Consider the following 13,991-nt stretch of genomic DNA (forward strand, 5'->3'; position numbering starts at 1 on the left):
AATCAGAGAAAAAATTCCGCAAAATTATGAAAATCGACTTGCCCATCATAACTTTTATAAACAAACAGGTACGTAAAATCGCTCATAAAGTTCTTCCAAATTCTAATAACAGCAATAACTGACAATTTTCAAAATATTTTCCTACACAAAAATAAACTCGTCACTTCCACTTACGGTTACAAATGTTGAGTCACCTCCTGAAGTTTCAGTTTCTGAAGAAGTATAAATAGCTCTACGCAACATCAAGGTTCATACGTCACCTGGTCCAGACAGAACCAATCAATGTTCGTGTCGTAAGACACTTAAAAACCACGCATTTTCTTATTTTTATTAGAGTAAAGTTGCATTTTTCATATGCATTTTATCCAGTCGATTAAGAAAAGGAAGAATGATATTAATAAACCCACATAACGGCAGAGACATAAATAACATCACACAATGGGAGTCTAAAGGAATTTTTACTATAATAAGAGGGACAATATGGAAACGTTCTAGAATCTAAATTACGTAATTTCATTATTGTTAAGTGCACATCCACGATGGTTCATATCTCTGTCTGGAACACATGTTAGTGCTCCTCTTGTAAATGACTACCTTCATCACTCGAAAGTTAATTTATCATTATTAGTGGTGAAAGATAGTATATTTTGTTAATCAAATAATACCAAAACAGTTTTGGTAGTGAAAGTAACACTAAATATGTAATGTTTTCATCTGAAATACGTAGGCAATCTTATTTCCACAATTCAGCGTTACGGAGTCACCATGAAGAACACCCCTTTTTATATTAATCAATTTACACTTTTTTGGAATTAACATTTAGATACATGTTTTATAATTTTAGTATTGTGATGTTAATTAAAAATTTAATGCTTAGTGAATCTATAATCTTCCCAATGTTCATCGGCAAATGCAAGAGCTGATACTTGGCTTACAGTAGAAGATAGCTGAAATCCATATACTTTAGAATTTTCGGGTTTAGTTAATTCTTCAATGTAAATATCAATTCTTAAATTAAATAAAGTGGGGAGCTTCTTTACGAAGTTTTATAATAATGCATGAAAATTGAAGTTTTCACATATTTCTCTTACGAAATGCTCATAGAGATATCCCACATCCGCTCTTCAATGTAATGTTTTATTTTGTACAGAGTAACGTTGACACATTCTTTCTCGTTATCGGTGTTACTAACACCTGGCAATAACTCAGTTAACATGGAACGCTTTCTGCGTATGATCTGAGCATAATTGTAACAAAAATTATACTTTTCCTCCAACTTCTTTCCGTCGATTCCATCCGCAAAAGCATTCATTAGTTAAAGGACTTTAGTTCTTCAATCATGGAGCAGTTTATGCTTTTATCACAACTCTGATCGAATGGTAAGTGCAAGTTACACTTACTATGTTTGCGGATCCATCACATTATTATTTCTATATATTAGGAGGTTGTGTGTATTTTCTCAAAGAGATAACTTAATTATCTCAGATAGGCAATTCCAACACTAACAGTGACGTTTTAATTAGTAAATTAATAGCGCCAGTATGCCTGCAACGCTTTGTATGGAAAGATCTGCAAGGAACGGGTTTTTCCTGGAATTAGATTGCATGATAGCTTCACCGCATTCGCATTAATTTGTTCAGATGTTGAAAGATATTTTTTGCTGGATATCCATGAATTAGCTTTGGGTACTAAGGTTACATAACCACTCCTTTCAGTTTATGTGGTAGTTGACAAGTTTGAAAAAATATCTTTCTAAGGATTTCTCTAAGTTTACTCCCATTGACTTTGGAGGAAGACAAGATTTATTTTTAAGTTTATATTCTTCAAGATTCCGTATATGATGTACCTACATGTGGATCTTGAACGGGCTAAAGACGATTGGAATTACTGAAATGCTGTATTCTTTATTCCAGTATCTTACAGCATTTCCCATGCTGAAAACAGTATAAACTGTCCGCAAACTTTTTTGCATGACTACAACAAAGGAATTGGAGTGTACTCTGATAACATCATGATTTGTTTAACAGTACTTCCAACTATTTTGTCAAGATCTCTTACAAAACCAGCAGTGAATTGATTTAAAGTAGCACATTGTAAGAGATATATATGACACAAGACCACACATAACCATTAATACATTAAAGTTTCTGCTCAGATTTGAGTAATTTTGTTTGTACAAATCCAATAAAATCAGATATTAGATTTTTAACAATTCTATTCATGTCAATTAAAATTTCATGAGTAAAATGAATGCTAAGGTACCTAATACGCTTTTTTCTTATCTTGTATTGAATCAATTTTTGAACCTTGCGGAGTTGAAAATTTTTCCTATGTCAACTATTCTTTCCATAGTATTATAGGTTTACCTTTGCAAGGATTAATTTATTGTTAAACTATCCTCTGATTGAGGTTCTGGTTGAAATGTACAACTATTGTCAGGCAGTACATGTCGCTTATCGATTTATGTCAGAGGAAGAACAATAAATTATTTGTATGTATTTGGAGTCAGACTATTGTCATATATTATGTAGGTAGTCGACAATATATGCAATTGAGGGGAAAGGAACTGGTCACCTTATCCCATTATCTCCTGGCCAAGTTACCTTATAAATGTTGTCTTCTTGGTATTATTTGTGTGGTTGAGACCTGTCTTCGGACAGTTAACTAAACAACAATAAATGTTAAACCCAATTCTGCAAGACTGATGTCTGCCAATTTAAGCAGTGTTTATACATTTTGATTACACAACTTTTAACACTGTATATCACTTCGTAATATGCAATTTATTGATTTCGCATGTTAAATAATACTGTACCTAATACTTAACGCGCGAAAGCAATAAACTTCACATTCCTAAGCATTGTTGTTGCATAATTTTCTTGTTTATTAATAACACTGGCCAACACACATTTTGGTACTTCCAATGTTAGACCTGTTCCTGGGTATATTCGACTCTCTGATTCCAAAAATAGCACCAGTTTTTCCCTATCAGCTCTAGTTCTGGAGATACACCACAAATACCGTATACCTCTATTCACCCTGGTCGTCGTCAAAATTCAAGATAGTTTATGGTACTGTTTTATTTAATGTCTTTGTAGCATGAAAGAAACAAATTAAAAATTACAATAAACGTGAAATATACTAAATAAACTTATTTGGAACAAAAAAGCACGAGTTTATGATACAAATATACTAGTCATTCGACACAGAAGAACTCTTTTTTATAAGACTTCCGAGTATAGGATCTGCCAGAACAATCCCGCATGATGTTCCAATAGTAATCTGCCATTTCATCTTCATTGGCATCTGTCTTCTATTGTTTTTATGTATTGTTGAAATCTTTCACCTTATTCTTCGCTTAAATCACCAAGGTTCTCTGCAAACGATCTATGTGAATGTGCAGAAAATTGACTTTAATGCTCATTTTACATCCAAGCCTGTTGAAATGAAAGAGCATATCCTCTACTAATTTAGTAGTCTATAGTTGCCTGCCTTCTTGTTACAAAAAAGTTTTCACAAGAAGAACAAATGAAGATTAGGCACAAGATTAAATTTCATTTATTGATTCTATGAAATGTGGATCATTTATGAGCTGCCTCATCGTGTACTATCGAAACTTTCTGCTTCAGTTTTTCCAAGGTAAGTCCAGGCAATTTATGCGCTATGTATTCAAGACACGAACCATTTTTATTCACAGCCTTTAATTTATAGTTTATGTGTAATGGTGACAATGATTCTGTCTCGCGCTATCAAAGCTCCATTTATTACAATGTAGTTTCAACCACATATCTTCCCTTGGAGGCCAATCCTTCCTTATTCTATGTACATGTTTGGCCATACTGTTCCAAAGGCACAAAATGTAAGGATATTGTGACTAGCCACTTTCTTGATTAAGAAGAAAATGAACCATCTTCAAGTCTGCACAGATGCTTCTGGTATTTTATCTTTTGCAACACTAAAGAGAGGCGTTGTACTCTTCTTTCTTCGAGCTGGAGTGACGTATTTGTTGCCGGTTTTTAAAATAACACATTTCAAACTATGTTTAGAACTGTCGATTAAGAGGAGCCATTCACTTGGGGTACATTCTGATGCACCCATTTTCTTGAGAAGGCCTCCGAAGTCGCTGTACAATACTATGTTTTTGTCTTCAATAAAAAAGAAATGGCAGAAAATGTATTTCTCTCCTTTGATAAAATATAATTATCATTCCAGGATGAAGTACATTCTTTTCCTTTAATTTGTAGGCGAGTAATTCAGAAGATTCCTTATAAAGATTTTGTCCCTGATGATGTCACTCAACTCTTTCTGGTCAAAGTATTCATATGTGTTTGAAAATCACTGTTTCTGTCGCCACTTTCTCTACCTTGTGCTATATCAGACATATAGGCCAAAGATCCATACTCTGAGAACTGTGGTAACTCATGGAAGAGTGGAATAGTAAAAGATACGAGTACGGCACAGATCTCATAGCTAAAGGTAGCTCAGGATAAGATTATTTTAACTGACTTCTGTGATATTAGCAATACAAAAATAAGCATAATTTCATATGTTTATTATGTATTCTGGATCCCTTGGAAACAGCCAAAGTTTTAGTTCACATACGATGAAGGAGTAATGGAACGGACGCGGAATATCTGCATGGAAATATCGTATGTACTTCGGTACATTAAAATAATAATAATAATAATAATAATAATAATAATAATAATAATAATAATAATAATAATAATAATAATATATATATATTAAAATAATAATATATGTTTAGTTCACATGTTCCGCACTTTGGAAATCTGTTATACGACTCTTATTAAATTGAGATGTTTTTATATATCAAGTCTTAAATACAAACGTAAGAGATGTTAATATTTGACATAAGCTTAACCGAGATGTGTTCAGTGAAAGAATTACTGCCCTTTAAACAAGGTGGAACAATGACGTATGATATCATTTAAGGGAGTGCCTCTAAGCGATTCTGATATTAACATCACTGTATCATTTCGTTTAAAGACCAGAAATTTCCGAGCTATCATAACTGGCTTAACAAAAATAAATAGTCTACTGTATGTAACTGAAGGAACTTAATGATTAACGTGCAACACGTACGAGTACATTGCTTACGTACCAGATTCTTCAGGGAGATGGGGCTGCATGGCTAGCCATTTCTTCAGAGCTTCTACCGATTCCTTCACCCTTTGTTCATTTAGTCCAAATTCTTGCCAGACTTTTTGTACCACGTCTTTATTCGGGGCTCGGAATTCATTCGCCATTATAATTCGTTGTCTGCAAATAAAAATAAATAATTCTTAGGTTAATAAATGTGTAATACTTACGTTTAAAATGTTGTAGCATAAAAGTGTGGAAATGATGATTCAAACTGAATTCCTAGCTGTGCGTTAAGTACAGAATACGGTAGTATTTCCCAACACAACATTTTATATAACCGATGTAACATACATAATTACGAAGTATAACTTTGTAATTCTGAGAGATTTAAATTTAGCAGCAACAGTTTACATGGAGAAGAACTTAACCTCCTGAATCGTGACACATTTGTTGTTTTATTGTTAAAGTTCACTTCAAATAATGTCACTTACACGAGGAAAAATACTGAACAAATTACGCAGGTTACAGTTAAGTCACACATGTATGTATATTTTACTATGTATGTATGTATGTATGTATGTATGTATGTATGTATGTATGTATGTATGTATGTATGTATGTATGTATGTATGTATGTATGTATTTAATTACACTGCAATGGGTATATACCCGGTGGCAGAGGTAAATAATTACACTCAATAATGACAATAATAAACTTATTAATTAAAAATACAGTTAATAATAATACCAATAATTAATAGAAATAATTAATACCAACAATAATTTATAATAATAATAGTAATAGTAATAGTAATAATAATAATAATAATAATAATAATAATAATAATAATAATAATAGGGAATGTCCTAAATTAAATGAAGCACGATCATTTAAAATAACATTTAAAATAAATCTAATTTGTATCTTAAATCTAAGTTCGAACTAAAACTCACGAGTATGATATGTTCATATCTGCACAAGTACCTTTCCACATTACACTCATTTCGCTGTGAACTCACTCACTGCACTGGAACTACGACACATTTCACTGATTCTATCCTGATTTCACTGACACTTAAAAACATTTCACTGTTCAAATACTTTGCACTGCCGCTATAAACTATAAAGCTTCCCTGACAGGAACACGTTTCACTGACACAACACACTTCACTGACATAACACACTTCACTGACACAACACACTTCATTGACACAACATAATTCCTCACTGATACAACACTTCAATAACAAAATATCATTTACATCTTTTACATACTGTGTAATTACTGTCTATTAGTAAAGTTCTTAAGCCTATTTTTAAATACGTTTTTGGTTGTTGGTAAAGCCTTTAGCAAGTCTGCAGGTAAAGCATTCCAGTAAGATTGAGAAAAGAAAACTTTCCAGTGTCCGTCCTCTGTCTTCTTTCCCTCAATTTATATGAGTGGTCGTTCCTTGAAGAGTAATTTGGAGGTTGCAACCTATTTTTTTATTTCTCTCCAGGTAGGCTTACCTCTGTATGTTTTGAACAGTGCGAATAATCGAATTCGCGTTCTCTTGTCCTTGAGTGTGTCCCATTTTAATGGTGAATTTTTCCGACAACACTTGAGAGCTCGTTTTTTAATCTTTTCCAGAGTCTTAATATGTTCTAATCTGTAAGGATCCCAACATGCAGCACCATATTCCATTACTGGACGTACTAGTGATTTATATGCAATCTCTTTGGATTTATCAGAGCCTTTTCTTAGTACCCTCATCACAAAGTGTAACGCTTTCCATGCTTTTCCCGCTGTGTCCGTAACGTGTTCCCCCCAGCCGAGATCGCTGCTAAATGTTATTCCGAGGTATTTACATTTGTTAACTTCCGGAATGGTTTCACCCCCTAACGTATACGATGCGATTATTTTATTTCTTTTCCTTGTAAAGCTGATGGCTTTGTTCGTTAGAGAATTTGTTTTCATTTTGTTGACTATTGCCCAATCGTTTATTCTATTTAGGTCAGTATGAAGAAGAGTAGTATCTTCATAACTTTTTATTTCCCTGTATACCATACAATCATCCGCGAATAAGCGAAACCTAGACAAGATATTAACTGGCAAATCATTTACAAAAGCCGGGAATAGAAGAGGCCCCAAGACACTCCCCTGTGGGACTCCGGAAGTAATTTCAGGTCTCTGCACATACATCTTACATCATAATCATGCATGAATTATGATAGAGTATACTATACTCACAGAGCTCAAGAGGTTAATTTACGGCCCCTGTCTCCCGTATCTTTCTCAACGTTATAACCTACCAGGAGATAGACGGACTCTCATTGATTTTTTTTAATTTTATTTGACAGAAGAAATTAAGGAGGTTCAAAATTAACATGCACATATTTAAAAGTTTTACAGGTTCCTGTAACTTCATTATATTACACTATACTAAGCATAATCAAAGATTCATTAAACATTTACTGTACGTCATATCTTATATTTTTCTTAGTAAAAATAAAGTAATAATAATAAAATTTACGATAAAGGAAAATTCAAGATGATTATAAAATTCATGATTTAAATTTATTATTTTCTATTTTTTTTATCATTTTATTGTATTTCAGAACGCCTCAGCTCATCGATGTATAATTGAAGACCTCCCTCGAATAACGGTGTAACCAACAAAATACTACTTTTATGTTATGAACAAAAAACGTCTGATATGCTCTTCTTAAGTCATGTAACATTACAGCTACCAGTATAATCTTGTTTGAGGGTTTATTCAACTATTAGAAGATAAATAGTAACATTTCAAGTTCATAGTTTTGAAATAACAGAAATTGTTTTGAGATTACAATGGAATAAGGGTGTATCATCAATTAAAAAACAAATTAAACATATGAAAATGAGCAAAAATGAAAGATTCATTATTTCTAAGGGCAGTACAATGTAATGTTCATACAACAGAGTCACCACATGCTCAAAATCACAGCAAAGTAGAAAAAGACTAAAATATAAGAGAAAAGTTATGAACAAAAATGAAAGATTCTTTATTTCTAAGGGAAGTACAATCTCATGTTCATACAACAGGTATCATATGCTCAAAATCACTGCAAAGTTGAAAAAAAAAAAACAAAATGTAAGAGAAAAGTTATGAACAAAAATGAAAGATTCTTTATTTCTAATGGCAGTTCAATCTAATGTTCAGAAAACATAGGTATCACATGCTCAAAATCACTGCAAAGTAGAAAAAACTAAAATGTAAGAGAAATGTTATGAACGAAAATGAAAGATTTATTTCTAATGGCAGGTCAATCTAATGTTCAGACAACATAGGCATCACATGCTCTACAAAGGAGGGAAAAAAATGCAAGAGAAAAGTTATGAACTAAAAGAAAAGATTCTTTATTTTTAAGGGTAGAACAATCTCATGTTCATAGAAAATAGGTATCACATGCTCAAAATCACTGCAAAGTAGAAAAAAACTAAAATGTAAGAGAAAAGTTATAAACGAAAATGAAAAATTCTTTATTTCTAATGGCAGTTCAATCTAATGTTCAGACACATGCTCTACAAAGGAGGAAAAAGAAAATGTAACAGAAAAGTTATGAACAAAAAGAAAAGATTCTTCATTTTTTTAGGGCAGAACAATGTAATGTTCATAGAACATAGGCATCACATGCTCAAAATCATTGCAAAGTAGAAAAAAAAGTAAAATGTAAGAAAAAGATTATCACAGTACAGCACACGATATGACACTACTCCTTATACTCTAGTTGAAAACAGGTAAATCCATTTAGAACTTACGGTGCTCAATATCAGTAATAAACTCACACATGTGTGTAAGATCTCGTTTCTTCTCTTTTTTGATGGCTAAGGGACCTTGATACAAATGTTCCAGTGAAGCTGGTGGAATGGTGACAGGTATAATATTTCTCCCACGCTGTTTCTTGTGAAATGGATACACAACCCATGACTGTAGAGTCCCATGAGATTTTCGCACATAAACAGAAAAGGGATCGTCTTGTGAACATTTAAGCCACATTGCTTCTGTTATTTTAAATTCTTTGGGATGAGTGACATTCTTGTCCAATATATCAAAATTTTTGAAGTCCTCTGATTGCATGTAAGTAACCTGGAATGGATTTGTTGGTCTTGCGGCCACTACCACTTCAACCCATTGGAATGGTACATAAACTTTTGCACTCCTCTTTTGTTTTTCTATTAGTGCGAAATGTCTGTCGCAGGGCAGAGAACTGTGTCCACTGCACAGAAATTTTTGCTCTACGGTAGAAAAATATCCCCACAAAACAAAATGCCTCAAAAGTGACAGCATTTTGTGATTGTTATTCTGTGACACACATCTATCCGACCACACAATAAGACTTCTTGTTTCCCTAGCAGATAATGGTTTGAAATTTTGCATGATATAGGAAAATAAACAAAAAGCAACTTCAGAGGCTCCTCGATTTGCAACTCCCTCATGCCATAAATGCAAAGTTACTTGACCAGAGCCAGCATTACTAACACAGTAGTTGTAAGTTGAGAACTGTCTCTGATAAAATACATTGGAGTGTGTTAACATAGGTGAAAACAAAACCTGCTGCATGTCTGCGCATAAGACTACGACACTATTATTTTGCCTAGCTATTTCTATGCCCTCCCTCAACACAGCGTAGGCTTGTTCTGCTTTCCTATGGTGTAAGTTTGTTTCAAATTCAATCCTTCTCGTCTCTTCAGCAGTTGTGGCATTGGCAAGTTGTACAAAATACCTGTCACATTTTTGACATGTGTCTGATCGTGGTAGCCCAAATTTTAAATTGAATCTAGATCTAAACACATCTCTATACTGGTGAAGTGATACATGGGTGTCTGGATACTTTTCCTCAAACATTGAATGCATTTTCGATACATTTAAACCTGGTGGAAGGTAACTGCATATAGTTTTTTTTTCTGCTATAGTGACTTTCCTGAGTAGGAAATGACTGAATATGTTGAACAATCAAGTCTATAGTTTCATGTGTGGTACGATGAGGGCGATTCATATGCTTGCCTCTTTGATCCGTTAATGGTTCATTGTTTTTCATTTTGGCTTGCAATATTTGTATGCGTTTCGAACCGATAGCATAGACCTGAAGAAGTCTTTAAACACACTTGTACTCTCTTACTTCGAATGAACAGAAAATACTTGAAACTACATTGCCTACGTGAGAGATTTTCTTCTCTGTAACGCCTTCCAATGTCGTACAATTCAATGCACTGGTGAACAAGAAATGATGACTGCTCATCGTGTGTCTTATAATAATCCGTAAACAAGCGTAGTTTTGTGTCATGGTCGAGAATTTTGCATCCTGCATATTTACATTTGCAAACAGTTTCCTGAAATATCAAATATACCATACAAACTTAAACTTTTCAATATATGTATAAATTAAGACAAATTTATTTCATTTTCACCTAAATTTATACAATGAAATGCATTAACATTTCAATATCACCAACATTACGTCTAACCTATAGAACTAATTTGTTGTATTGTAATAATAATGACTACATTATGCATTTGTCTGTATGTTAGCAATGACATCGGAAACTTTTGTATACAATGCGTTTATTAAACATAAATAAATACTTTGTAATGATGTTACATCTTTATTCCACTTACACAATTTGGAGGTTGTTTTGCACGTTTCACTATACCATTTCTTGTTCTATACTCCTTCCCATGCTCCTTTAATGATTTCCTTTTGACATCGTCAATGTTAATCTTGCGTTTACGTCCTTTATTTATAGTTTTTTATACACTGGCGTTACCACAACAGAGTAGTTGGCTGCCATCTTGACCGATGTTACATCTGTATTCCACGGACCGCTACTTTCAACTGTCTCTAGTTCATTTAATATTACGAGTATGACCTGCAGATCGCAGCATCACATAACACAGCGATGTTGCGTACTGTTTCCACTATAATCCCATTTAAGCAAAATTTGATGTTACACCATTATTCGAGGGAGGTCTTCAATTATCTGATGTAAAATTTTAATTCATAAAGATGCATGATAATATTCCAATCTTTCATTAATTCCTTGATTTGTTCTTTCATTGATTAATTCGATCATCCGTTCGTTCCGTTATCCATTCCCTCGATTATTCATTCAATCTCCCATCCATCCATCCATCCATCCATCCATCCGTCCATCCGTCCATCCATCCATCCATCCATCCATCCATCCCTTTATCCTTGTCTCTCTTATTTTCTTTTTACTTTCTTAATCTGCACAATATTGCGGGAAAAACGATTTCTGCAAAAAATTTAAAATTCCTTTTCAGAACGAAAAGCTTTATTCAGATAAAATGTCTGTACATTTGAAAGACAAAACTAAAATTACTTAAATCATTCGTTCACATAAAGTGATTGAGCATATTGGAAAGAAAACAATAGCTTACACAAAACACGTGATAAGAAAAAATAATTTTGGTCCCAAAAATGAGGAAGAAACAATCAGAAGCTTATTAAACGTTTTTGTTTGAAATATTCCAAAGATTAATCCAATGAAATTTATAACATTCCTTAGGATTCATCCTTTACACACACCTACTGTATCATTATTATTTGTGGTAAGTTAACTTAATTATTACTTGTGATCAAATAAAAATGATTTGCAATTAACCTACACAGTTTGAGGAAATGAAAGCAGTCTGAACCCACTCCTACTCCTCAGTGGAGTTTCGTGCCTCAGTCAACACAGTCCCATCAAAACTAAAGGTACAGCTGTTAGCTCTGAAGAATGAATTTTTATACAAATACTGTTTGCAATAATACATTGCAATAATTATTATCTGTGAAATTGCCTCACTTCAGAATTACAATCTTTCATTATAAAGACTATCAAAAAAGCTCTCTTCTTAATAAATCATAAAGCGCATTGATACAACATCTACCTACTACTAAGATATCTTGCTGAAAAATGCGACTCTGGTTAAATTATGCTCAGTTGAAATAAATTAGTTACAGTATAATGTACATAGTTACTGCTGCAGGTTTATTTTTAGAGCGAATGCCACTTATCACAATTTCCTTTCAGTTCCATAACATCCAAATGTAAATCAAATGCAAATTATTTTAACAAGTCAGATTTAAATAATAACGTGAGAAATAAGCCTGAATTAGTTCTATGGAAGATCTAATTAATAATAATGATAGTAATAATAATTTATTTTAGCTGGCAGAGTTAAGGCCGTAAGGCCTTCTCTTCCACTCAGCCAGCCAGTAGTATACATACTTATGTACGAACTTACAAAGAATTCAACAATTTGATTTAGATAAGAGTTGCATGTATACAAGAGATTATTTACGAATTAAAGAGCAAAATCCAATGAACTATTAATTAAACAATGTAATACAAACTGTGTAGCAGAATTAAGCTAAAATACAAAGAATATTAATATATTTCAAATAATGTTACATAATAGAAAGAGATTATTATGAGACAATTTTGAAAATACAGCACTATCAGGATGCATGTCTAAAGGAAGAAGTAACAATGTAGTCAGTGATAGTTTAAGTCAGTATAATTGGAGTGAAATACTAAGAAGGTTACCTTGTAAGCTGTATTTGAAAGTGTTTATTGTCTTGCAGCTCCTAATACTTTGTGACAAGGAATTCCATTGTCGCGAGGTGGATACTGTAATAGATGATGAATAACAAGATGTTCTATGAAAAGGTATACTTAGCGTGCCACAGATAAGTGATCTGGTATTTACATCGTGGTTAGTGTGTAGATAAGAGAAACGAGACGAAAGGTAATTTGGTGTTGAAGTGTGCAGAATTAACACATGGCCTTCGAAATAACCGATCACTATATTGTGGAAATACGTTTCACTCATTAAGAAGAGAAAGCAGCGGTCTTTGTGTGTTGGACTGTCAGTGAAGGCCCTATATGACGTCATGTGCTACAACTAATTCCGGCTCAACTCACAGGTTTGCAGGCGTCCATCACTCCGTGGTTTCCAGCTGTCAGTGACTTGTCTTGCAGACTGTGTTATATTACGAAATCGGTCGAACAGGTTTTGTATAATATATTGAAGATACGATAATTTTTTATCGTGTGTTACTTCAATCAACGATTAGCTTCTGAGATCATTTCTAATAAAAACAATAAAAACAAAATATCCATTCATTTAAATGGACAATTTGAATTAATGTCAAAAATTTACAGAAAAATACAACGCAATTTAAAACACGATAGTGGGCATATATATTAAGTTACAAAACTTGTCGTATAAAAAAACAAGTACAACTCTACTGCTATTCTGTGATTGGTTGTAAGCGTACCGTGGCTTAGTAAACAGTGATGATGGCTGCTCAGTTCAGGCACTGGCACCGAGCACGTTGCAAAGGGTAAGATGTCTATTAAGCGGACGTCTTTAAATGCGTACCGTCATTTACAATAACTAAGGTCCTGGAACACAACTATGGTCCACATACAACCATTCGAATTTTTCATTCCATAAAGCAGTACCTCGTTTATCCATATTTTTGCTGTACTGTAGTTTGAAGTCAAGTCACTGCAGCTATCTACGAACGGTCTTTGTTTCTTCTACAATGTTTTTTGAATGGTTGTATCGTGGACCATATTTGTGTTCCAGGACCATAGTTATGGGAAATGACGTAACAAAAACTGCGAGTACTTGGTCGAATTGAAAACGGTGACAACTTTAAACGTGTTATAAGTAATTACAAAATTAGTGATCTCAAGTGATTCATAATATATCTGCCTGTTAGGCTAAAATTTCCACTCTAACTCTGAAAACAAGCTGGAATATATTATTTATATATGAAGTTGAAAGGGCGACTTCTGAGTAAAGAAATCACAAGTAAACTACACCAGTCATCATGCTGCAGACAC

General features: G+C 33.3%; 1 protein-coding gene across 4 annotated transcripts in view; it reads right to left on the reverse strand.

Moving 5' to 3' along the window:
• The window catches only part of LOC138711806 (alpha-tocopherol transfer protein-like), a 126,394-nt gene that overhangs the window by 42,178 nt on the left and 70,225 nt on the right, over window positions 1-13,991 (reverse strand). For all 4 annotated transcript variants that reach the window (XM_069843053.1, XM_069843054.1, XM_069843051.1 and 1 more), the window contains exon 2: window positions 5,126-5,283. In XM_069843053.1, coding sequence (XP_069699154.1) covers window positions 5,126-5,270 — 145 coding nt within the window. In that variant the 5' untranslated portion in view covers window positions 5,271-5,283. The remainder of the gene's footprint in view (window positions 1-5,125; window positions 5,284-13,991) is intronic.

This window comes from Periplaneta americana, chromosome 13, assembly GCF_040183065.1.
Source record: "Periplaneta americana isolate PAMFEO1 chromosome 13, P.americana_PAMFEO1_priV1, whole genome shotgun sequence".
Classification (NCBI taxonomy): domain Eukaryota; kingdom Metazoa; phylum Arthropoda; class Insecta; order Blattodea; family Blattidae; genus Periplaneta; species Periplaneta americana.